This window comes from Acanthisitta chloris, unplaced genomic scaffold (assembly GCF_000695815.1).
Source record: "Acanthisitta chloris isolate BGI_N310 unplaced genomic scaffold, ASM69581v1 scaffold29559, whole genome shotgun sequence".
Classification (NCBI taxonomy): Eukaryota; Metazoa; Chordata; class Aves; order Passeriformes; family Acanthisittidae; genus Acanthisitta; species Acanthisitta chloris.
Window position 1 is genome coordinate 3,086 of NW_008692702.1, and position 26,678 is coordinate 29,763.

General features: G+C 44.5%; 2 protein-coding genes across 2 annotated transcripts in view; one reads left to right on the forward strand and one right to left on the reverse strand.

Annotated features, from left to right (window-relative positions):
• The first annotated feature begins 1,388 nt into the window (after positions 1–1,388).
• Positions 1,389–16,560, forward strand: ZNF711 (zinc finger protein 711). The gene is made up of 7 exons (XM_009082752.1): positions 1,389–1,467; positions 2,278–2,808; positions 10,494–10,652; positions 12,218–12,364; positions 14,188–14,235; positions 14,783–14,926; positions 15,383–16,560. Exons 1-7 carry the CDS (start codon positions 1,389–1,391, stop codon positions 16,558–16,560), a joined length of 2,286 nt encoding a protein of 761 aa, XP_009081000.1.
• A 5,806-nt stretch (positions 16,561–22,366) lies between these two features.
• POF1B (premature ovarian failure, 1B) overlaps positions 22,367–26,678 on the reverse strand; it is a 12,207-nt gene continuing 7,895 nt past the window's right edge. Inside the window, exons 7-14 of the mRNA XM_009082753.1 lie at positions 26,576–26,668; positions 25,808–25,921; positions 25,164–25,323; positions 24,972–25,084; positions 24,260–24,388; positions 23,920–23,993; positions 23,498–23,612; positions 22,367–22,372 (exon numbers count right to left, since the gene is read on the reverse strand). Of these exons, the coding sequence (XP_009081001.1) occupies positions 22,367–22,372; positions 23,498–23,612; positions 23,920–23,993; positions 24,260–24,388; positions 24,972–25,084; positions 25,164–25,323; positions 25,808–25,921; positions 26,576–26,668 (804 nt within the window). The remainder of the gene's footprint in view (positions 22,373–23,497; positions 23,613–23,919; positions 23,994–24,259; positions 24,389–24,971; positions 25,085–25,163; positions 25,324–25,807; positions 25,922–26,575; positions 26,669–26,678) is intronic.

Consider the following 26,678-nt stretch of genomic DNA (forward strand, 5'->3'; position numbering starts at 1 on the left):
TGTCAACATCCTCAAGAATTAATGTGGTAGCTTTAGGGACGCTTTGAGAGGAGTAGGTTTGGTAAATAACCTGGGGAGGAGGCCTTGAAAGGCTGACAGTGACACTAGCAGGTGATGCAGGAAGTTCTTTGGTCTTTTGTGTTGTCATTAAGTCAAAATCTCCTTGGGGTAGATCAGTGGTTTTTCCTTGGAGCTTGTGTTAGGTCCTGGCTCTTTCTGGGTCCCTTGATCCTGCCTTAGATGTATCTCAGAGATTTTGGGTACTTGAGCCATTAATTCTTATTGCTTGGCTTAGTTTATTACTTGGAGTAAAACTGGCAGGGAAAGGTTTGGGGAACTGGTGTGATTGTAAAAGATTGAGGAAAATAGGCAAGTCTGGGGAAGGAGAAGCCCCTAAGCATTAAGGGGAATTAGAAGAGCCAAAGCAACAAAGCAGTTGTCAAATGAAAAGAAAGAAAAAGAAGCTGAGGGTGTAACTGAGAGGTTAACAGAGAGCTGGTGGGTCTGTTGTGTCAGAGCTTCCCAGGATCTGCTTTGTGTCAGGGATATTGCAGAGCTGCATGGGACCAGCTTTTCCCTGGCAGCAGAAGCGAGGCAGCGCAGAAGGACAGTGTTGGAAGAGAAGATTTCCAGGCTAACCTGACAGTTTTGCAGTGAAATGTCAGCCAGGACGGGTGGTGCAGCCCTGGCTCTGGGGTGGGACACGGAGGTGTCAGCACAGTCTGTGAAGATTTGACAGGAGTTGCCTTTGTGGTGCTTAGGTGCTGCCTGCTGAGATGGGGAGTTGTGTGCTTGCAAACCTGACCCAGGGCTGGGGAAGTGTGCCATCAGGCCTTTTGGGGCACTTGTAAAGTGAAATAGAAGGACTCAGACACAGTTGCTGGAAGAGAAAATCAGCTTCAGCACTTCTGTCCTCAGAAATTCAGTGTTCTCTGCAGCTTACCTGTAATTAAACATAGTGTTCAATTAAATGTATACATCCAAATTTGTTTTGAAGTGTCTCACAGATCCAAATTTGGAAAGAATCTGAAAAATTGATGCTCCCAATACAATTCTCCACTTTCTCTGCTGCATCTCCACACGCCCATAATTGCTTGTCTTGCTAATCAGTTAAAGAGTCTGTGCAGACAGGGCAGAGCAAAGGTCACTCTTTGTGCACAGGTGCTAATAGATGCTAAGATCAAAAAAACCCTAACCCAAAATAATAAAGCAAAGTGAATTGTATGAAGTTCTGCTTATGTTTTTCTTGAATTTGGGGGTAAATACTTCTCTGTGTTGGTCACTGTGACACATTAATCCAGTTAAAGCTCATCAACACCATAACACTGTTCAACATAAATTCTGATTTTGTTTATATTGCAGCTGTTTGTGAATGAACTTAGCTGAATATGGATCCAGGTGGTGGAAGTCTGGGACTGCAAACACAGGAACCCAAAATGCCTCACACTATGATTATGCAGGATTTTGGTAAACACTTTTTCTATTAAAAATAAGGAGTAAAATCCCAGGGATGACCTTCTCAGGTATTGGGAAGGGCCATGTCTTTGTTCTAACATGAATTCACATTCCTCAGATAATTGCATTTGCAGTACAATGCTGAATAATTTCAATTAATTTTTTTTCATTCTGATAAGAACCCATTGCTCAAGTGTTTTGTTCATGAAGATTAAAACTGCTCTTTATGTGTGTGTTAAAATAATTCACTCTGCATTCCTTTTTACATCTAGAAAAGCAGTCTGCAAATATGCCTGGCCACTCAAGTCTGTTAATGAAACCAGGTTTCTACCTCTAGCCATTCCTTCTGCTGCTGGAAATTGTGCTATAAATATTGCATACAGCTGAGTATTTGTTTTTACCAAGCCCAGTGCAGCCTAAAGGATGAGAGTCCTTTTATTGTAACAGCAGTTAATGTCTTGTCACCACACTTCCTCCTCAGGGAGGAATTCTGTGAAGGTTCAAGCTGCTGCTGGAATGAAATGTTTTCTAACTGGGATTTGAAAGAAAAAGACTAAATTGCAAACTGGCCTTAGTGAAGTATTGTAGAACTGGAGACAAACTCCCCATTATGGCTAGAAGTGATATATTTTGTTTCCCTTAGCTCAAAGAACACAGGATGCTTCGGGTGGTGTTTGTGGAGTGAAATGCAGAATGTAGATGTTAACTAACAGGTTTCTACATCTGTGTTTAACTTACCTACACAGTTCCTCCATTCCTTAGCTAAACCAGTTGGTAATGCAGCAATTGTAACCTTTTCTCCTCGTTGCCATTGTTTCCTAGTGGCTGGAATGGCTGGCACCGCTCACATCGACGGAGACCACATCGTGGTGTCCGTGCCCGAGGCTGTGCTGGTGTCCGACGTCGTCACCGATGACGGGATCACTCTGGACCATGGCTTGGCAGCTGAGGTTGTGCAGGGCCCCGACATCATCACTGAGACCGACGTGGTGACGGAGGGAGTCATCGTTCCCGACTCGGTTCTGGAGGCCGATGTTGCCATTGAGGAAGCTTTGGACACCGGTGACCACGTGTTGACTTCTGACCTGATAACGGAAACCGTCAGGGTTCCTGACCAGGTGTTTGTGGCAGACCTTGTGACGGGGCCCGAGGGACACCTGGAGCACGTGGTGCAGGACTCTGTGTCCGGAGCCAACTCCCCCACCATGGTGTCTGAGGAGGTGCTGGTGACGAACTCGGACTCGGAAGCAGTGATCCAGGCAGCTGGGGCTGTTCCTGGCTCCACAGTCACCATCAAAACTGAGGATGATGACGATGGCAAGAGCACTTCTGAAGACTACTTAATGATCTCTTGTAAGTTCCACAAAGGTAGATACAAACAGGAGATGAGCTGAAGTAGGAGTGTTCTGGTGGGGAGAAGTTACTGTACTGGATTTGCTGACTCCGTACTGGAACACTGAGGGAATGGGTTGTTGTCCAGTTAATCTTTGGTATCTGGATTTGGGTTTCTTGGATGCAAAATCCATTATCACTGATACAGCAAGAAAGAGAAGGACATTGATGATGTCAAGTGAATGAGCGTGTACATTTGTGTTTCTGAAACTAGATATTCCAGGAGATTAAGAAAAACACCTTGGAAAGTTAAACATTCCATTTGGGTATAATATTGTTTCTAAAAAAATAGATGGAAACAAACCAACACCACAGGTATATTGCAATGTTATGCAGATTCATGTAAAAGCAACATGTTGGATTTAGTCAGAAGCCACAAAGAAAGAGTTTTTTGAGATCTCTGACTCTCAAAGTTTTCTCTGTGTCCACAAAATATTGTTTGAGTGTATTGAAAATTATAATAGGCATTTCATTGTCTGTTGTGCTGTTCTGGGCTGGACTTGGCACTAAGGGCTCCTGTGCAGGAATTGATTGGCTCATTAACACTGGGAAATGACTGTCCAGTCCAGTCCCACAGAGCAGTAACTCCAAGGAAATTGTGTGGTCCTGTACTACCTGTAGAGTTAGAGCAGCTGGAAGGACTTTGGGTCCATCATGTTTCCTCAGTGGTTAAATTATCCTCGAGGTACCAGTTGTTACTGCTACCCCAATGTGCTAAGTCGTATGGGAGCTCAGTTCAGATCTTCTCCAAGTCAGTTATTGAAATGTGAGTAGGTCAAAGCAGATTTTATTTAGTCAGAAGCAATATGTTGAAAAGAAGTCAATGCCAAGTGTGTTGAGTGTCAGTCTGTTCACAACTAGCTGCATTTATTAAAGATTTCATGACAGAGGACACGAGTGATTCATGACTGTAATGATTTCAATCCTTCACAGCATTTATGTCCCTCATGCAAAATATTTTTTGTTACGTATTTTCATTCAGTATAGGATGAGCAGCAATGATTTTAAATCATTCTATCATTACTGTAATGCCATACATCACTGAAGAAAAGGAACTAAAAAATGAGTCTATAAAGCAAATTAGACCTACAACAAAAAAACCTCCTGTGTGTTTTTGTGACTAAAGGAACACGAGTTTTGCAGCCAGTTGTTTCACTGAACACGTTCCTCCTTTCTGACAGAGTACTTGAGCTGAGTTGTAGTCTGTAACTGCACTGTTTCCAGCTGCACCTTTGTGATTGTAAGTACAGCCCTCTTTGGAATTCCTTCTGAGACAGAGTGGGATTGATGCTGATGGTCACTGCACTTAGACCAGAGCATCTTAAACTGTCACTTACTGCTGGCCTCAGGTGTGTGTGATGTGTTCATGGGTTTGTCAGGTGTTCTCAAACCTACCCGTGGCTTCTGCTGTATCTCAAAGCCACTTTGAGACCTGGTTTTCAGCAGATTAAATTTTTATATGTGGATAAGCATGATGTGCCTGAATAATCACAGCTGGGAGCTACATTATTCATCCAGGATTTTGGTTTAAGTAATTATTTAGATAAATTAAGGCAGCCATTGAATTGTTTAGGTTCGGAAAGACCTTTAAGGTCATTGAGTCCAACCATTCCCTCAGCCCTGCCAAGGCCACCACTAACCACATGCCCAAGTGCCACATCCACACTGCTGTTAAATTCCTCCATGGATGGTAAATCCACTGCTGCTCTGTGCAGCCTGTTCCATGGCTTGGAAATGCTTTCGGGGAAGGAATTCTCCCCACTATCCAACCTAAACCTCCCCTGGTGCAGCTTGAGACTGTTTCCTCTTGTCCTATCACTTGGGAGCAGAGCCTGACCCCACCTGGCTGCACCTCCTGTCAGGGAGTTGCAGAGAGTGAGAAGTTCCCCCTGAGCCTCCTTTGCTCCAGGCCAAGCCCCCACAGCTCCCTCAGAGTTCCCTGGTGCTGGTCTTTCCAGCCACTGTGTCCCAAGCCTGTAGGGTTGTTGTGACCCAACGGCAGGACCTGACACTTGGTCTTGTTGAACCTCATGCAGTTGTCCTCACCCCATGAATCCAGCCTGTCCAGTCCCTCTGCAGAGCCTTTCTGCCCTCTAGCAGATCAATCCCCCTCCTAGTTTGGTATCATCTGCAAACCCACTGAGGTTGTACTTGATCACCTCATCCAGATCATTGACAAAGTTGAGGTCTGTTGCCTCTGCTCAGTTTTGAGGCTGTGTCATGCTGGCTGTGATAGCCTGGCCCCACAAAGGATCTGCTGTTGGGTTTTGTCAGAAAAAATGAATAATGAGGCAGATGTAAATATTAATTGTTTTTAAATTAGGCTTGGATTTGCTTTGTTTATGAAGATATCCATTGTGTAGGATAGAGAAAGGCCTCGATGTATAAAGCAGGTTAAAACCCTTTTTATTTACTTCTGTTTTTAAATTAACAAATGTTCAGTAAATACTGTATAGAATCATAGAATCAACCGGGTTGGAAAAGACCTCCAAGATCATCAAGTCCAACCCTACCGTGGTCACTAACCCATGGCACTAAGTGCCACATCCAGTCTCAGCTTGAAAACCTCCAGGGATGGTGAATCCACCACCTCCCTGGGCAGCACATTCCAATGCCTGAGCACTCTCTCTGGAAAAAATCTCTTCCTAATATCCAACCTAACCCTCCCCTGGCAGAGCTTGAGTCTGTGCCCTCTTGTCCTGCTGCTGGTTGCCTGGGAGAAGAGACCAACCCCCACCTGACTCCAACCTCCTGTCAGGGAGTTGCAGAGGGTGAGAAGGTCTCCCCTGAGCCTCCTCTTCTCCAGGCTGAACACCCCCAGCTCCCTCAGCCTCTCCTCATGGCACTGGTGCTCCAGTCCCTTCACCAGCCTTGTTGCTCTTCTCTGGACCTGCTCCAGCCCCTCAATGTCCCTCCTGAGCTGAGGGGCCCAGAACTGAACTAAACACTGTAGAAAGTGAACTTTACATATTTCCTCTGGGGTGTATATGTAGGACTGCTGAACTGTTTCATGATGTAAATCACATCAAAGTGATAGTTTTAAAGAATTTCAAAATACTTAGCTGTCTTTTAATGAAATTTAGCATCTAAAAAGGAGAGGATCTTCATAAAAATCCCTTAGGGAATACTACCAACTGTTCTGTGGAACACATTTGGGAATTTCCAAAACAGTACATTTTAGGGGATGGAGCTGAGCTGAGTGTGGAATTTTCATAGTATCATAGTGTGTTAAGGGGTTGGAATGGACCTTAGAGGTCACCCAGCCCCAACCCCTGCCCTGGGCAGGGACACCTCCCAGCAGAGCAGGTTGCTCAAGGCTCATCCAACCTGGCTGTGAACACTCTCAGGGTTGGAGCATCCATAACTTTATAACTTGATTGTAGCTTACCTTCTCTCGTTGGGAGTTGCAACTTAAATGACAGAAGTCACAGGTTAAATAGTAAGTTAGAACTTAAATAACAGAATCATAGCATGGTTTGGGTTGGAGGGAACCTTGCTGAAAGGTGATTTTTCACCCTTTTGAGATGACAGTCCCATGGTAGAGTATCTACCCATATACTATACACCCATAGGTATTTCATGCACTATTTGTGATTGTATTGTGTAAATATTAGCTGGGGAATGGTATGTTTGTCTGTATAGTTGTGGCTAAGCATGACTGGAAATGTTCAGTGGAAGATAATCACTGCAGATGAATTCAGCTTTTGGAATCAGCTTTAGGACTTAAAGTTGGTCCATTCACATCTTCCACTGAGTACCACGATAACCCCTCGGAATGCCTTGCTAGAGAGCACATGAGCTCAGTGGGGAGACCCTGACCCCATCTCATGGTGAGGTGGGAACCTGCTGAGCAGCACGTCCCAGGTTGGCAGGGGGCAGTGGGCACAGTGTGGCTGAACACATCCCCTTTTTGTTTTTCAGGTTTGCGATATTCAGACCCACAGCGGCTTGCCAGCCCCCGCCCCGAGCGCTGCCCCTGCATGCACTATGCTGGTGACCTCAAACCCACCACAGAACCACTCTGGAGCTGGCCTTAGGGGTAAGGTACTGTTCCACCACCACCTCCTTTTTAGTCTCTTGCAGTACAGTGTTGCATAATTTGCTAAACATTTTAGTATTCCTACTCCTCTATTTTCACTTTGACATCAAGTATATCAGACCTTAGACAAAGACGGAAAATGGTCAAACCATGGGACTTATCTTGCCCTCCTGTTATCCCTCTGGGCTCCTGTGGTGGGTGTGATATCACCAGCATAGTGCATGCTGAGGCATCACATGGATTGGGAGCTGGCAATCCACGGTGTATCTGGACATCACACACCTGAAAACAGCCAAGTAAGGTAAGTTTAACCCTGGAAGTGTGCTGAGTTTTCCTTTAAACCTTGTCTGTTCTGGAGGATCAGCTCCTTTACACCTTGTTTATTCAGGAAGATTCAGCTCCTTTACATTTTGTCTGTTCAGGAAGATTCAGGTCCTTTACACCTTATTTATTCAGGAGGACTCAGCATATATTTATAAAGGTTCTTTGTTGTGTTTTTTCAGTTAATTTTAAGGGATGAGATAATAATATGTAGTGCTTCTGGTGGATGGGTCAGATCTGGAAGATACTTTGATATTCTATTGACATAAAGTGAGCATTCCTGTTCCTGTGAGCTGTCCCAGGGAAAAGCACTTGTGGGTTAGCAGTGATTGAAGTCCTGTCACTTAGACAACAGAATATTTTCATGAACTGCTTTTAAAAAAGAAAACATTTCGTAACCTGACCAATATTCCTTGTCCTGCTGTGTTGTTTTCCCCTTATCTAAATGTGTTTGAAAAATAGATGGAAACCACAAAATTTACTTCCTATAAGACAGCAATTCAAGCAGCAACAATTGCCAATTCAGTATCTTGTGGTGGTATTTGAAACCAAAGGCAACAGATAACATTCTGTATCTTTATCATTTTCTCAGTCCAGTATGTGTTTTCCAGATTTTGTTATATTGCACATTTGCTTTCTTAGCAAAGTGATTCCAGAGGCCCTGGAGGTTTCCTGATAGGTTTCCATTCTTTTCAGCTGAAATTGTAGAGACTGAATGTCTTTGAAAATACACAGGGTGGTTAGTGGTGGGGGAGTAACCATCAGTTTAAAAAACAATGTTCTAAGTTTGCCCCTCTGAGACAGGACTCCTTGTTTTGTAAAGGAAAATAAGGATTCAGTGACTTTATGTGAGATGTAAAACAGTATGTGGGTGCACATGCTGTATTTATTTTTTTTGCTGAAAATAATGTGATAAAAATGGGAAAATTCCTCATTTTTTCCCTTTATGTAACCTGTGTTGCATTGCAGTTGATGTCCTGGTAAGGCAGCTATGTGAAGTTGTGTGTTTTTTCCTTAGCTATTCCTCCAGCTACACAGTGGTGTGCAGTCAGTATCAGTTGGATGGGAGGAAATTAGCCATGGTAAAAACTCGTTATCACATATGTGATTCCCTCCCTGTTCACAGGGAGTTGCTGTTGTTAACTTCCAGTACAAAATACTTATTGTGTGTTAAACTGATAACGTTTGTGTTTGTATAATTTATGAGTCTAGAAGAAGTTGGTGTTGCTTGAGATGCAGATTTGAAAATATCTTTATCATCACCTCCCAGTGCTAAATTTACAGGAGCAGCTTCCAGTTAGTGAGCTCTGAATACTCCCTCTGGTTTTGGCAGCATGTCCAGTCCTACAGCTGTGTGTGATCCTCCTTGGACTGGGAGTGACCTCCAGTTCTTCAAAGACTCAAACAGGCACTGGAAATGTTCATTGTGCTAAAACTAAACACAGATGTATCACTGTAGAAAATATGGATAAAGCACTTACAAACATTAAAAGCCTTGCAGAAAAGAAAATGGTCTTTAATAAATTCAAGCACTGTAAATGCATGGAAATAACTTATTCCAAAAGAAGTATATTTTAGCTTCTCCTCTTTTTCATGTTAGTAGAGGATGCATGATCCTCTCTGCTCACAGCTCCCTCCTGGCAGGAGGACAAAAGTCAATTAGCAGATGCAGTAACACTCCCACACTGGGTGTGAAGGGGCTCACCTGGTGCTGGTAAACTTGAGTGTCAGAGGAACCTTCCAGGTTCTGGCTCTGCTGTTCCCACTCTGACTGTTCCCACTGTCCTGCCAGGTGACATCAATACCATGCAGAGCGTGTCAGGCTCTCACAGATTAAGCTGTGGATGCTGCTGGCATTGATTTCAGTAGAGATTTGTGAATGTTTTTATTAAAAACTCTTGTAATGAAGACATTTTAATTTTTTTTCCCCTCCTGATCCAGGCTTGATGTTTTTTCAGCAATGGAATGAATCTGTTCTGTACCAAAAATCCACCTAAACTAGCATTTTTTTTATGTTTTCAATTTAACTTCCATCAAATTAGATACTTACAGAGGTTCTAAAACAAAAACAAATATTCCTTTGTACTTAGCTACATCTTACCTAGTCCTGTCCTCAGCAATTTCTCTGCTCACCTGATGCAGCCCAAGATTTGTGTAGTAGAGCTGAGGTTTCTCAGTATGGGGATGGAAAATGTGTCAGTTGGACAAGTGTTCTGTGGAATCCTGTGCCTGTGTGGGAAGAGCTTAGTATGATCTGTGTTTCACCTACTGCACACATACCTTAATGTTGTGTGCAGCAAATTGCTGTTTCCCTGGAAGGTGCTGAATTCATTTTTTTTATGTTTTATGGGATTCTCCTGTCTCTGGAGGACTTCAGTGGGTGTTGAGCATTGCCCAGGTCTGTGCTGGCCATCTGCACAGGAGCTAATTTTATCCTCAGAGAGAAGTGTGTTGGCAGTACATATGTCAGAAAGATGCTTAGTTCAGTGCCCTCTGGGTTGGCAGTTTGGGGTGTATCTCTGGGTGTCTGTCTGACTGCCCTTTTTACCACAATAGTGTTGCTTCTGCACTTGGAATGTAGTTTTTGGGGTAGAAATAAGCATTTGGATATATAAATCAAATAATCAGTGACTGAGTTGTGTATAGCAAAGAATGAGAAGTCAACCTGACACAGCAGTATTTGGGTTTATTGTCATTGCATCTTTTAATCAGGTGTATATTATACAATAATCTTCATTAATGTGTGTGTTTTCAAGTGGTAAAGTGGATAAAATATTTTCTTTTCGGGAGAAGGTGTAGTCAGAGTTTTGATGCACACTTTAGCTGGGAGTATGCTGCAAATCCTCACTCTTCACAAGAGTTTCAGCTGCTGAATTTTAGCCATCACGGTGTTAGTGAAACTTCTGGAGACTCTTAGACTGCAGCAGGGAGTTCTGGGTTAATTTTGACCATTTTTGGATAGATGTTTAGTTTTAACTATTGATAGATTTTTGCATTCTGAGCACAATAGTTTCAGCCATAACCAGTTACCACATTCCCTTTGATGACAACTCCCTTTTGTGTCCTTCATTCTGTAATTCCTACTGTGTTTCCTGAGTTGCAGTAAAATGATACTGAACTTCTGGAATCTCTTTGAAGTTTGTTGAGACAAACTGTTCTGTAAAGGCCATTTATGAAGACAAAGCTTTATTGTGCATGGGGAGAATAACACAGCAGCTCATGCTGCTGCTTACTTGGACTTCTAAAAGTGTGTTTGAACCTCATTCTTATTCTCTTATCTTTACAGTGGATGATGTTGGAGAGAAACTGGACCATATAGGAAACACTCCCTTGAAGATCAGCACTGAGGTGGCAAATGATGACGTTGCTAAAGATGATGGGTTTGGTTCAGAAGTTATCAAAGTGTACATATTTAAAGCTGAAGCTGAAGATGATGTGGAAATAGGTACCTTTAATTCTGTTCTTCCAGTAGTGTGAAGTGTTTGTTTGTTGTCCTTAATTCCATGTAATCCAGGGACTGGAATGTTGTGTAGAACGTGACATTTGTGGAGGCTGCAGTAAACACAGGGTGTGGATTGGTCTCGGGTTCTTTTTTGATCAGCAGGATTTATTTTCAGGCAGCCAAAGCCCAAATGTAGAAGTGGCTGTGTGTCTGCAGCTGTTTTTCAGCTGCTGCTTTCCTCTGATGGAATGTCAGCACAGCAGAGCCTGGGCAGTGGGTCCCTCGTGGTGGACAGCCAGTGGTGGGAGGATTGCTGGGGCTGTAGTGGACAGACCTTCCAAACCTCCCAAGGGACTCAGAACTGCCCTGCAGCTCTCTTTGCCAAGGGACAGACCCAGCACTTCCAGGTGCTCCAGGAGTGGGTGTACTGTTCACCTGTCTGTCCTTTGGAACCTGGAAAAGCAGAAACCTGCACTAGGTTGCCAGAGTAACTTCTCATACTTTGCTATCCTGTTTGGGATAGACAATGTCTGGTTGGGCTGAAGGTTAGGGAGTATTTCTATAAGGCCCCTGGGATTTTCAGTATTTGATCCTTAATTCCTTTCAAATATAAGAAAGAGGTTGTGAGGAGCTTCCTAAGACTGTGGGGAAAAGATCTGGAGAAGCAACATCTTCACATCCCATATCTGTTGTGGCATCTGTTTCATCTGCCAGTTCCTGCATGAATTGCCAGGCCCTGCTCTCCAAACACAGCTTGTTCCTCTGGGGACAGGCTGTGAGTCTCCAGGGGCACATTGCTACTGCAGCAGCAGGTGCTGCCAAAATCTCATCAGGCTCAAAACTCATTTTCAACAGAGCTGTTCTCATGAGCTGCTCTCAGTGCTTCTGGTAGAGCTCTGAGGTGGTTCCAGCAAATCATCCCAGTCCTTGCTGGGAGCACTTCTTCCCCTCAGCAGCAGCTGGTGCTGTTGGACATTTGATGCTCAGTGTAAGGAGCACAGAAGCTGAGATGAATCTTCATCTTAAACTTTGGAATGCACTGCCCAGGGAGGTGATGGAATCACCATCCCTGGAGGTGTTTAAGGAGAAACTGGACGTGGCATTTAGTGCCATGGTCTAGGTGACATGGTGGTGTTAGATCATAGGTTGGAGTTGTGATCTCAGAGGTCTTTTCCAACCTAATTGATTCAATGATTCACTAGGAATATCTGAGATTCAAGGCTGTGTTTGGGGCAAGGTTAAAACTAGTCATTTTTTTGGTGGGCACGGGCAGGTGTGTGTCTGCAGTCACACCTGAGCTCACTGCCAGCACACCTCAATGGCTCATGATCCTTGGGGAATGGTTGTTTAAGCTTACCAGGACACACCAAGACACCTTTTTCCTCCTCTGTTCCAGGGTACCAAACTTGCATGATTTTACGACAGACCTGGTTATAAAAACACTGAACTGTAATTTGATTAGAACCAATTTTGTTGTAAATAAGAAAAAAAATACTTAAATCTGAAATTAATCTTTACAGTGGCTTTGTTCACATTTACTTAACGTGTGTCACTTCTTTGTGTTAAAGGTGGGACAGAAATTGTCACTGAGAGTGACTTTCACAATGGCCATTCTGTAGCTGGAGTGATTGAACAAGGAGGTGTGGGGAGGATGCAGCGAGAAAAAATGGTTTACATGGCTGTTAAGGACTCCTCTCAGGAAGATGAAGATATTAGTAAGCATAATAAGAAACCTTCCTGTTTCTCATGCAGTTTGTGCACCAATAGGCCCTTCATTCTCAAGGACATTGTAATATTTTCTGAAGGACTCTTCAGCCTGAAGTAGTAGAAAACTAAGATCTTCCCTAAAAATAAAAGACAGGCTGTAATCATTTGAAAGTGATGTGGATAAAGGCACTTTGTGCATCCTGTATGCAATCATTTCACTATTTATCTTACATTTAACATGTCCGTGGATGAAGTTAATGAGGTTAGTCAAACTTCTTTTTGCTGTGAGTTATTGCCTTGTCTCAGCAGCTTTCTGGCCAAGTGGCAAATGTCATGAGTTGCATGAGTCTGTGTATTTGAAATCCTGTTGGTATTTGTTTTGGCTTTGTGTTTTTTGATATGTGTTTTCTCTCTTTAAGGGATTCTGAGTAAACAATGATCCCCTCAGGACAGGGGTGGCTCTAGATGCCAAAGGAATAAAAGTGGTTTATATCAGTCAGAGTGAGAGCAAATTAACCAAAGGGAAAGGTAGGATGAGCAGAATCAAATTAAAGCTTTATTCTTCTCCCTTACTCCAGGCTGTGCTGAAATAGCAGATGAAGTTTATATGGAAGTTATTGTAGGTGAAGAAGAAGCCACATCCCTTCCAGACACCCAGCTGGAGGACTCTGGTGTGAATAAAACCTTTGTCCCTGTTGCTTGGGCTGCTGCTTACGGTAGGAATCTGTCTGCTTATTGCTGAAAACCCATTATTGCCTCCCTCATGCAGCTTCCAGAATCTTTGTGCAGATGTGATGATCTCTCACTGTGTTCTAGGGGTTTGGAAACAGCTCCTTCTGGTCGCTGTCAGAGAGGGAATGGATTGCTGTGTGTTGAGTTTCATGGAGGAGCTGTTAGGAGAGATTTTACACTGCTCCTCATCCCAGCTCAGATGGACAGAGCATGTGGGGTTTAATGGTTGGCTGTTGAAGATCTTACAACAGGAATAGCCTTAAGTATTTTACATTAGCTAAGAGGAAGGGGGAAAGGCTTAAAAAGGAATATTGACATAAATGTGTTCCCAGGAATTTCAGTGTTTTGAGCCTGTTAGTCCTTCAGGTCAGAAACAGAAGCAAAGCTTCAGATAGTGAAAGTGTCTTACCAGGACACAGCATGAATTCTGAATATTCTTTTATTTCATGCTCTTCTGGTGTGTGAAGATGTTAGGAGGGTATTGGGCATCTGTGGTCCATGTTCTAATTGAGTGAGTCAGTTCAAATTCATTGGAGTGATAATGTGAGCACAGCAGTTGTGCTGGTAAAGTGCTGCAGAACCACAGAGCTCTGGCACGTGGCAGCAAACACTTCCAGTGCAAAATGAGGAATACACTCCTAAGGTGTTTCTTGTACATCTCCCAGAACTCCGTGGTGCCTCATGTAGGAGAGTGCTGAGAGGCTGATAAGGTCCAAGTCCTCTTATCTACCTGGTGCTACTCCAGAAAGATAATGTGCTTCCAACTCAAGAACAAACTGTGCATTCCAGGTCAGCTCTGCATTGGTATCTGAGGTGTCTGTGAGGTTAAAAGTTTGCAGAAACAAGCATGTTAATGAGGAAGAGCAGGAAAGCCAGGATGGTAAGCATGCACACACAGGTTTAGGGTGTATTAAAGATGGGATTTTGTTCCCTGGGGCTCACGGAGCACTGAACTGGCTGTGAGCTGCACAGCTCCCTTGGATTGGGGCTAAGCTGTTACTTACTAGCTAAGCTAGTTTTCTCTCATTATCAGACTTTCAAAGCCATCACCTGAGAAAAGCATTGTAATTTATAATGACTGGAATACCATTTTCTGCAGGAGATGAACGAAGACTTCCCCGAAGATACGAAGATGGTCAAGCGGCAGGTGAGAACTTGTCACAGCATTAGATTAATGTGCTGTCCTTGGGAATATACACACCTGGAGTCAGTGCTCCTGGTCAGGGAGTGCAGGGAATTGGGTACTGAAGGACTCCTCAGTCCTTCTCTACTGCCTTGAATCCAAACCATTCTAGATGTGTTAGGCCTTTGGAGAGGGTTGGGGGGTCGGGAGGCTCTTCCAGGGTTCTGCAGGCAGAAAAGAGATAATGTAGTTGTTTAGAAGTAAAGCCAAGTTAAGTAAAAGGCAACAAGCAGCATAACTCATAAGATATTAATGTCTTGAGAGGCTCCTTGAGAAATCAAGGAATATATTTAGACACGAATCAGTGTTTAAACCACTCTATTCCTGAGTTTAGCAGGAAAGATTCATAGTGCTCCCTGTTGGCATGATTCCTCCTAATGGATTGCATGGGAGAGGAATGGGCAGTGCTTGTCTGTGAGAAGTAGATGCTAAGCTGCTGTGCAATTCCAGTCGTCAGTCCCAAAGGGATGAGTCGTTTGAGGTTTTTACGATGTCTAATTTTTGTTTCTAGGAAATAACTTGGATACACGATTAGAAAACAAAAACGGTAATGCAACACAGTACCTGCAGATTTGTGATAGCATTAGCACTAATAGAGTGCTCAAACAAAAAACCAAGAAAAGGAGGAGAGGAGAGGCCAGGCAATGGCAAACAGGTAAACACTGTATGGCTGTGGTATTGTCACGGGGTGCCACTCACTCCTCTGCTGTTCCTTTTCTCTTTTTTTTAAGCTGATGCAGAATTAAAAGCTATAAATGATGATTTGCATATTTCCTGTGTCCTTCCCCCTCCAGTTCTGTGCTTAGAAAATGTCATAGTTTTTGCTATTCAGAGTCAGGGCTGATGATGCAATTCAGTGGAATGCTGCAAGCTATGAAAGAGTAACCATGGCTATATTCACTGCACATGTGACATTGATGATCTGTTTGAGCAGTTTCTGAAACAGAACTATATAAACTATAGGTGCTGTGGATTGGTTGTTTTTAAACTACTGAGCCATTCTCTGCTGCAAGTGTAAGTGCATGAGTCTGAACAGCACTTGGCTGATTTAAAGCTTCTTCATCAGTAAATGTGTTTCCTTCATAACTTGTTTTTGTTTGTTCAAAAACAGCTGTTATAATAGGTCCTGATGGACAGCCCCTAACAGTTTACCCTTGTCATATTTGTGGGAAAAAATTTAAATCCAGAGGATTCTTGAAAAGGCATATGAAGAACCACCCAGATCATATGATCAAGAAGAAGTACCAGTGTACAGACTGTGACTTTACAACCAACAAAAAAGTAAGTTTCCACAATCATCTGGAAAGCCATAAACTTATAAACAAAGTCGATAAGACCCATGAGTTTACAGAGTATACGAGAAGATACAGAGAGGCAAGTCCACTGAGTTCCAACAAACTGATCCTGAGGGACAAGGAGCCCAAGCTACACAAGTGCAAATATTGTGACTATGAGAGTGCAGAGCAGGGACTGCTCAATAGGCATCTGCTCGCAGTCCACAGCAAGAACTTCCCTCACGTGTGCGTGGAGTGCGGGAAGGGATTCCGACACCCCTCGGAGCTGAAAAAGCACATGAGGACCCACACAGGGGAAAAGCCATACCAGTGTCAGCACTGCGTGTTCAGGTGTGCTGACCAGTCCAACCTGAAAACTCACATCAAAACCAAACACGGCACCGACCTGCCCTTCAAGTGCGAGCACTGTCCCCAGGCCTTCGCCGACGAGAAGGAGCTGCAGCAGCACACGGAGCTCTTCCAGGGCCACAAGACTCACCAGTGTCCCCACTGTGACCACAAGAGCACCAACTCCAGCGACCTGAAGCGACACATCATCTCGGTTCACACCAAGGATTTCCCCCACAAGTGCGAGGTGTGCGAGAAAGGCTTCCACAGGCCCTCGGAGCTCAAAAAACACAGCGAGACCCACAAAGGGAAAAAGATCCACCAGTGTAGGCACTGTGACTTCAAAACGTCCGACCCTTTTGTACTTAGCGGGCACATCCTGTCGGTTCACACCAAGGACCTGCCTTTTAAATGCAAAAGGTGTAAAAGAGGCTTTAGGCAGCAGAACGAACTCAAGAAGCACATGAAGACCCACAGCGGGAGGAAGGTGTACCAGTGCCAGTACTGCGAGTACAGCACGACGGACGCGTCGGGCTTCAAGCGCCACGTCATCTCCATCCACACCAAGGACTACCCTCACAGGTGTGAGTACTGCAAGAAGGGCTTCCGCAGGCCCTCCGAGAAGAACCAGCACATCATGAGGCACCACAAGGAGGCCATCCTGTGATGGCTCCACGAGGAGGTAGAACTGTGTGCTAACGGGGGGCGAAAAACACAAAAAAAATAAATCTCACGAACTGTTTCTCCTGGTATTCAAAGCTTGATCTTAACCCATAACTTTCCATTCTTTGTATCGAAAGTCTTACAGGCAGGAGGGTTGGCAGGGGATCTCGTAGCCCTGTGATTGTTGCTGAGCAGAGCCTAAAGAGCACTCGAGAATGCAGAGGATGGATGAATGTCTTATATTTGCAGAAAGCTGGATGAATGTCCTCAAAGTGCATAGTGTTCCCAGTGCTGAGTAGAGCAGAGCAGAGGTGATTGTGTTTGTCTCCCACGTGGACAGCTGGGCTGAGCCCAGGGGGTGGCCAAGGAGCCAAACTCCTCGTGCAGCTCTGAACAGGGAGTTGTAGTCAGTCACTTCATCACAACCTTTGAAATTGTGCCTAGAGATTAACTTCCACAACTGCTCAAATTTGGGGGGTTTGTCCCTTGTTCGGTTTCATTTTTTTTTGTTTGTTTTTTTAAAAACATTTCATTGGGAAACTTTTTGGTTTCCTTTATTAGTTTAGGTCCAAGAAGAAATTTTTTACTGGTTTTCAAAGCTGCTATAACCTATTTTATTGCAGGATATGCTGTTGGAAATAGAGCATTCTGTTACGGTCTCAGAGGTGGTGTTCTGGTGCTAGGGGTAAAGATGTATATGTATATAATTTCCCTTTTTTTACCTGAAACTACAGTTGAATGTTGTTCAGTATGGCACATGTAACAAAATTAACTGGGAATCTGATTTTTTTTTTTTAAGGATGAAATGGATGCAGCTCTTAGTGTTGTGACTTCAACACTGATTTTTTTGTTTTCCTCACTACTTTAAAGTCTTCTCTAAAAAAAAAAAGAATATTAAAAACAAAGTTGAAAACTTGTAGGGGTTTTTAATTAAAATTCAGAGTACTTAGAAGTGCTTTAGGGCAGTGTTCTTAACAGGCAGGACAATTATTGTCCTACCTCCTAATAGGGAAATTTTCCATAGAGGCATAAAATTGCACCTTTTAATCGATTCTTTTCAAAAAAGAAGATCTTATACCATGCTATAAACATGCATTTTTTTTTCAACCTGTAAGAAAGTATATATGCAGTATTTAACCAGAAAAATCTGCTGCCACTAGAGTTTGGAGGTGGATCTTGAGTTTACAGTGTATACATTTAAAATATGCATCCTTGAAACGCTTTGTGTTCGCATGCTGCAGATCCCGTGGCGCTTCTATAACGAGCTGCTCTAGGGCTATTTAATGACAGACCTGGTCATAAATGTTATGCATATAATGTGTATTTTTTACCTTTTTTTAGTTGCTTCATGTTTGCACACAGCTGTTCACATGAGAAATTGTACCTTCATGCTATATTGTGGCTTTGTGTTCCAGATAATGTTTCATATTTCCGTTCGGGTTTTTTGTTGGGTTTTTTTTTTTTTTTTTGCACCAGATGAGAATCAGTTCCTCGAGAATAAATTTTTTTTATATTTCTAAACTTCAGAAAAAACAAGTGAAATTTGGGAAATCTCTTAGATGAATACGTGTTTTATGTGGCTGTAAAAAAAAACCTGATGTACACGCTGTAAAATAAGATTGTCACTGTTCTGTGGGATTATTATTATTATTTCTAAGTGTGTTACTCATCGTAACGGGCATACAATAAAACGCAGCTCTTGCACTCCAGAGCTTTGGGGTTTGCTTCTCCTTTGTGGGGGGCAGGAGAGCCTCACTCTCTGCAAACCTGCCTGATAGCCCTAATTACAGCATCCACTAATTAATCTGTGATGGCATTTCCAGTAAACAGGTTGTGTGATGTCTATCACCTCGGTGAGGGGAGAGCGTTGGGAGTCTTTGGTTTGACTAACCCTTGGAACTTGCAGGTAATGTATTTTGTTTTGCTGATTTCTCAGGTCGTTATCAAATGTGATGTTGACATTCCCTTGAAATTTTTTTCCCTTTAAGAGAACATAAACCTTGTCACATACTTTGGAAAAAGCCAGGTAGGTTTTTATCTTTTTCTCTGTGTTGTGAGAACAGTTTGCAGGGTGAAGTACTAAGTGTTGCTATCCTAATTTCCCTCTCTTTTAGAGTCCTTGAGCAGCAGTAGTAGGTTAAAAACTTGAAGAAGAAAGTGTGATATTAAGTGAACTCTTCATCAAGGATTCCCCAACAGGCTTTGAGCCACTGAACTCATAGGTTTTGCACCAAAAAGCAGAATTGAGCAGACAGGAATGTGTATACCTCTGGTTTGTGTTGCTGCTGCTTTGCTTTGCAGGCTCAGCAGGCAGAGCAGGAGGTGGTGGCATTCAGAAAATCTTAGGTATGTAAAGTTGTGGCTTTCTGGCAATGTTAGTGCTCATTCCTGAATGTTCCACTGAACTAATGGACTGAAGGAGTTTCTTCACAGCAGCCTGAGGATGAGCCCTCTGACTGACACAGCTGTGCTGGCTCATTTTACCACCTTACAGATGGCCAAATAACCAGGTAATAATTCTGCATCAAAGCCAGAGCTTGGTTGCTGTTCTTGACATAAGATTTACTAGAAAGTGGTGTTTTAAACTGAAATGCAAGAACAAAGTGTCCCCTGACTCCTCAGCACTGAGGCACAGCCCCTAGAGCCTTCTCAGTGCCCCTTCCCAGTTAATATTTAAGGTATTTTGGTGGTTGTTGTGTTGTCACCATGGAAAATGCTTCATGTCCAGTGCCTCAGTACTTCCACGGGTGCCTTTCCCAGTGTTAGGGATGGGATGGGATGGGATGGGATGGGATGGGATGCTGCTCCCCAGTGCCAGGAGTGGGAAGGGAGTGGGGTGAAGCTGTCCCTGCCTGGCAGCCGAGTGAGGAAGCTCAGCTGTGTGTTGGGGTTGCTGCTCCCCATGCTGGAAGTGACCATGAGCACAGTGTGGGTGCCTGAGCCAGCAGAGGAGCACAAACCTGGACCTTCTCTGAATGGTCACACTGGGTCAGTGCAGGTTGCTACTGGAATGACTGGTGCAGTTACAACTGATTCATGGCTTCATCTTCTGTTTTCCTTCCTTCAGGTTTCAAATGGCCACAATTAGAGGTAATAAATGGAGAGGAAACACAGAAGAACACCAGGGAACCCTGAAATTAGAGGTGAGTTACCTGGGTGGAGTCTCTGTGACTGCAGATTGTTGGAGCTCTCAGTAACTGTTGAACCAGGGCTCTATTACAGCTGGGGCAGAGAAATACAGGCAGAAAGGTCAGTCATGGAAACCATAAGACTATTTTCTCCTGCTGTTCTGCCACTCTGTCAGGTGTGTTCAGGCACTGAGGGGTTACTTGATAACACTGCACTTGAATGGGGTGGAATGTATATTGTCAATATATGAAGTTAAATGCCCTTGGGTTTTCCTAATTTATTCCTGAAAAAAATGAAGTCTTGGTGGACCCACCTGAAATTGAGGTGGGAAATTATCTAAAGTGTTTAAATATATATTATAACTAGTGGTTACAGAGCTGAGTAAATGAGAAAAATGTGTTTCTGTAGACTCCAGCAGAAACCACGTTAGGTAAATCAGTTCCAGTTCAACAGCAAAGAGGCAACAGCTGAGACCATGGCAAGGGACAGGTACTACATCTGGTTTGGAAATCATTCTGCTATGAAGACAAAGCCTGCCCATAAATAAGTGGCCATTGTGCTATATCTGCTGGTCTTACTTAGATTTTGGACCAGGATCTATTGCTTTGTGTTATCTGTGAGTAACATGTTGTTGTGCTCTGCAGCATTGACAGTGGCTTCAACTGCCCAACCAAGCCTTGGGGACCCTGGTCCTACCCCACACCGTGCAGACATCTGTCTGTCCTGATTTTATTTATTTATTATTTTAAACAGACTGGGATTTTATCCTGTCTGCTCAGCGTGGGGAGCAGGCCTAGTGTTAGCCCTGTGAGTTATCACCATACCAGCTGTATATGCCAAACAGATCATTTGCCTCCTGTGGCCTTTGTCATGGCTTTGTCTCACCGTGGTCAGAGCCTGTGTCTGTCTCAGGGTGTTCACTGGTGTGTTGTGCTGTGCCTTGGGGTTAGGTCGTGCAGAGCTGAGGGATGGGGAGGAAATCCCTGCATAGCTCTGGCAGTGATTGAACCACGAGCACAGGGTGATTGTGGCCATCAGTAACTCGTGTTTCTGCTTTTTGTAGCTTCTGCCAAGCTGCTGCAGACCCTGCCAAGCAGCACAGCCCAGCTGGGAGCACAGTCCTGCACAGGTAACTGCTGGCATTAAACAGATATGGTTCTTCCCCTTTTATTCATGCAGGTCAGCAGAGAAAAGTCACCTGGTGCCAGTGAAACTGAGGTTAGTTCCTGGGACAGAAGACACTGCCACTGCTGTGTGTTAACCCTGTGTTGATGTACCTCACTGCTCTACAGCCATGGGGGTTGTTTTAGAGTGTTTTAGAACAGTTAGTGATTTCAGAGGGGCAAGACCCTCCCCAGAGGAGGTTACTTAAGTAATTAAAGCCTCTTCCTGTAGAACTAGGCTGAAGTGATTTGAGTTGCTGGTATAAACTCTGACTTGGTTCTGAAACTGCTGTCCTGGCTCAACCTGGACACACTCAGAGCAGCACAAGGAACAGGTTTTACTCGTGTCTCTTTCTCCAGTTTTGAAGAGCACGAGATGAACTGGACATCCAGTACGAACTGAGGGAAAGACTGGGAGCAGGAGCCAGAAAAGGGACCCAAGACTAGTCCTGCACCTGTAAAGAGCTGTGCGGAGGAACAAGACACCACCTAACCCCTCTCACATCCCACGGCCACAGGAAGTTTCCAGGACACACAGACATGATTCAGACAGTTACACCTTGTTTATTTTGTGGTTACACATAGCCTCCAGCATTCTCTCACTGTTAGACAGTGTCTGTGGTCTATATTATTTGTGAGCAGAAATACATGTCTGCAGAAGTAAAGCCAAGCAGGAACCCCATGCGAAAGAAGCACCTTAGGATTGCATCAGTGAAACTTCCCCTGTGATTCTCTGTGCTGTGTTGCTCAGACAACAACTCAATCATGAGTACCAAATCCTTTTGAAAGGACTTCTGTGGTCCTGGAAGGAGCAGAAATTGTAAATGGCAGTTTGGGCTGATCAGGAAATTTAGTCCATGAGCTATTTTCATACAAAGTTTTTTCTATATAAAAATATACCAAGTTCTTGAAAATTTCAAGCACAGTAAATAAATACTTACAGCTGTTTTGGGGCTGAAATACATCACCTCTGGGGTCAGAAACATTCTCTAAACAAGCCCTTGCCCAACCCTTCACTGAACTGGTTGGGTTTGAGGAGTGTGGCTGGTGTAAGTGGAGTAATTGTCCTTTATGTCTGAGCCTCCCCTACAGAGGCAGGTGAAGGTAGGTGGTTTTCAGTGAGGTATTTTGGAAGTTCTCCATGCAGGTGATACTCAAACTGCAGCACTGACCCAGCCCTGTGATGTGTGAGAGTGGTTGGTGCCATTCCTACTCTCAGCACCAGGAGCTAGGACAGAGGAATGTGGCTACAGGTATGAAGAGGAAAAGGTTTCAGGTGTCTTCTTTTGTCTCTTAGATCACTTCAGGACTGGCTGAAGGACAGAGGTTAGTCAAGAAAAGCTGAAGTCCACAGAGACATGGCACCCTGCTCTCCTGAGGGAACAGTGAGTCCTTGCTGTGCTCCCAGCCCTCCTCACTATCACACTGAACCTTTGGGGGATGCAGAGGAGCAGAAAGTAAAGCAGTTTCAGTGGTTGTGAACTCCTTGGAACAGCTCTGACTGCTCAGAGGTTTCTTTCATTCCTGAAAGAAACAAACAGCTTGTTAGAAATACACAAACTGATTTGTTAAAAAACAAACCCACCTGCTGTAAACATCTCAGTTACCTCCTGGTTCTCACCAGCAGCCTGGGCTGTGACTGTCTGAGGGCTCCAGGGAGCCTTTTCCTCTGGACCAAATGCTTTGTTAATGTCTCTCTTAAATCTAAATCCTCTGTACCAAATGCTTTCTAGTTTAATTTCTTTACTGATGTTTAATTGCTTGATGCTTCACTAGGTTGCAATGCAACTGGATGAGTTGTAGAGATCAGTAATAAAACTGCTGTTTGCCAGTGACCTGTGCCTTTTGCTTTCTTAATCCTCCTGCAGGTAACATACCAGGTGTGTTACTCTTCACCTGCTCCAGAGGCTCCCAGAACTGTCTCTTTGCTGGTTTGTCCCCAAAACCACTTAGCCCCTGTGTGTGGTGCTGTGTCCCTGTGCCTGCAGGCAGTGTCACCACCTTCCTTCCCTGTGCAGCACCTGGCCATGCTAAGCTTCCTCCAGCCTCACCTTGTAACCAGGCTTGGGCCACAGCCAGTGCCCTGTCACTGAGACAGCTGCTGCAGTCCTGGTTCCTATTGTCACTCTGAATCACTCCTTAAAAAGTCTCCTCTCTGCTGCATTCCTGGGTTAGGCACTGCCCTGGCTCAAGGTGAGTTTCAGGGATGGAGTGGTGAAGTGTGTTTAGTAATGGCTTGGAGTCATTAATGCTCCTGGTGCAGAGGAGCAGTGCCCACCCAAAATACTCCTCATCCTGGTGCAGAGGAGCAGTGCCCTCCCAGAACACTCCTCACCTGAGAACACAGTCCTTGCCTACCTGCCCAGTACAGCAACACCCAGGGGGCTGGTGCTAGAACAAAGCTGCTGCCTTTGTTCAGGGTAATTAAGTGGCAGAGAAAACAACAAAAGGTTTTATTTGTACCCCACCCACCAATTACTGCTCTAGAGCCAGGACAGTGCCCTGACTGGAATCAGTCACTTTGCAGCAGAGTTAAATTGCCACAACACATGTCTCAGCTGTCAGTTTTCAGTTTGGCTAATGCTTTGAAGTTCAGCTGAACACTTAGGGATTGCAGAGGGAACAGTGCATCACCTCAGGTGAACTTACATGTTTCCATATCTCTCCAGTCCTCTCAATGACAATAGTCTGTGATTTATTGACAGGTGATGTGACCTTGTAGTCATCCGACAGGAGCCCCAGAATAGGATACTGATTCCTGTACCTGTGGAGGAGAATTGCCAACCTGAGATCCTCAGCTCTGTGTCCCAGTCACTAACTCTGCCCTTCCCCCACAGCCAGGCCTTAACCCCAGTAACCCAAAGCCAGCACAGATTTCAGTCCCTGTGACACACTGACCACCCTCGAGTGCTGTTACAGTGCTGAGTCCTCCCAGACAGGAAAACCTCTCTTGACTTGTTCCCCCTTAAGCTGAACAGGTGAGACTAAGGCATGTGCAGGAAGAACATGTTTAGCAGAAGGGAAAGAAATGCAAAAGATGTATTTTTAGGAAGGGTAAATAAGTGCATTACTTCTTAGTGATGATGGCTGTCACACCAGGGGACTGACTGCCTGACAGCTTCTCGTGCTTCAGTCTGAAGAGCTCCTGGGAGAGGCCAAAGCAAACGCGTGAGTTAATGTTTTCTGAAGCATTAGTTCAGTGAAGTCACAACAAAACATTTGCATTTCTTCCTTCCAAAGAGCAAGCTGAAAAGGTCTGTCCTTGCAGATTCTGGCAGAGGAACAGCATTCAGCTGGAACAAATGCTAACCCCAGTTCCTGAGCCAGGAGAGGACAAGTGACTTCCTGAAAAAAAAAGCGGAGACTTAAATACAAAAACTCCTAGAAGAGAAACAACTTGAATTATTTTACCTCTTGCTGTTGCTTAATACAAGTGTCTTTGTCCTCCAGCATCGCTGTCAGTTCGTGCAGCCTCATTTGCAAGTCACTGTTGCTTCCCTCTCTCCTGGATATATCTTGCTGGAATTGGCAGAGCTGTGACTGTAAGACATGTGAAGGAGCAGTGAGGTGGGAGTGCTCCGTGCAGGAGGGAGCCAGGAGTTGGGTGGAGTTTTCATTAACAACATCAACACTAAGACCCTGACCAGAAAGTTGAGCCTCACAGTAAGTTCAGAAAGTGATAATTGGACTGAATTCTACCCCCATAATCAATTTAATAGTCTTGTAAGTCGGTGAAGCTGAAACAACACTGAACAAATCAAATTCTGCTACTGCTACACTGATTTCCATGAGAGACATTTCCTACACACAGTTGTGATTATGACTGGGATTTGTTCTTGTTTTCCTTTGGGTGTCTTTTGACTAGTTTCTTACTTACCAGGACACACAAAATATCCCTTTAGAAGAGTCCCCTAATCAGACTGATCCCTGGTTTCTACAGCTGAGGAATTGTTGGGGTTCTTTTAATCAGTTTTATGTTCTACCTTCAGAGTTTCTGAGGCACCATTGGTGTCTATGAACAGAGTCATCCCAGAAGAGGCCTGAGAGCCAATCTGGTAGGTGTGTCCTGTTCCTTGCAGGAGCAGCTGTTTGCACACACACACACAGAGGTGCAGGGACTCACCCTGAGGCTGCGGATCTCGCGGTCCTTGTCGTCCCTCAGGTTGTTGATCATCTCCACGTACCTGCTCGACAGCTCGTCCGTGGTGGTCTGCAGGGCTGGGCTGGAGCAGCTCTACACACACATCAGGATTGTTATTTTCATGCTTTGATGCATCTGTGTGTGCCTAAGCTACTGCACCCAGGCCAGGTGAGCCTCGTACCTGCAGCTTGAGGCTCTGGATCTCTTGCTCCAGGGCCCTCTTGCCATACTCCAGCTCCTTCAGCTGACAGTCCTTCTCGCCCTCGCTGAGCCGCAGGGACAGGAGCTGTTCCTCCAGGGAGCGGCACCTGGCAGTGCTGTCCCTCAGCCCTTGCTGGGAAACACAGGGAATGGGTGCACAGGGATCCTCAGGGGTGACAGCATCACACACACACACACACAGAAGCACATACAAACACACACACAAACACACACACACACAAACACAGTAACACGTACAAACACGGGAACACACACACACACAAACACAGTAACACATATAAACACACACAAAAACCACACAAAACCCACAAAAAAAACCACAAACATGCACACACAAACACTCACAGAGACACACCAACACAAATACACACAGACACACAGAGACACAAACAGAAACACACACAAATACACACAAAAACACACACACACACACACACAAAAACACAGAAACACATACAAACACACAAAAGGCCCACACACAAACACAGAAACACAAACACACACAAACCAGGCAGCAGCTTCTCAGAACAGCCCAAGAGTCAGACACTGCTTTGGGGCTGAGTGGAACTGCAGTGCAAACATGGGTTTGGTTTTACCTGCTGCTGACGATTGTTCTCCCTCAGAGAAGCCAACAGAGTTTCATATTCTTTTACTTGAGCATCCTTAAAAGCCAAATCCTTCCTCAGCAACACGTTGTCAGTTTCCAGCTTCTGCAGGGCAAAGAGTTCACAGCCAACAGCTGCAATATTTCCCTAAACTCTTCACATGAAGTGCAACATGTCATTGGTGAAGTTTTGGAACTGAGAAAACAATTTTCCTGAAGTTAAGGCTTTAACTGCACAGCACAGAGTTGTGCCTGTGGCTCTGTGCTGGGTGCTGAGCACTGGGATCCAGGACACACAGAGAATTATTGACAGCTATTAAACAGAAGTCAACTAAAAAAAACAACCAACACCAAAACCAAGGCCACAGCACAGACTCCTTGTTCTCTGTTAGATATGACAGTTAAAACTCTAAAATTTGCATTTCATAGGAGAATGCTGCGACATTCCCAGCGCTGTCAAGTACTTGGGCAGCTGTAGAAAACATTTCTGACTCTCTAACAGCAATTATTTGCTGCCTGTATCCACAGCCCCAGAGCTGCAGCTTCCAAGTGGGATGTCTTACCCTGGAGAACCTCTGGAGCTGCCAGAGCCTCCAGCAGCCACGGAACCTGCTTGGTGTGAGAGGTGCAAGGGCATGAACAGAGCAGCCACTGCCACTCATGCACTGCAGTCTGGATTCTCCGTGGAAAAGCCATCCCTGCACTCCCTGCTGGCAGCTGAAAATGTGGGTTCACCGTGGAAATGAGGAACAGGACTTACCCCCAGGTCATCCTGCAAGTGGCAGAGCTCCTCACGCAGGTTTCTGAAGGTGGAAAGCACGAGTCTCAGAGATTTATCTGATGTTGCTCTGGTCTAGGAGGGA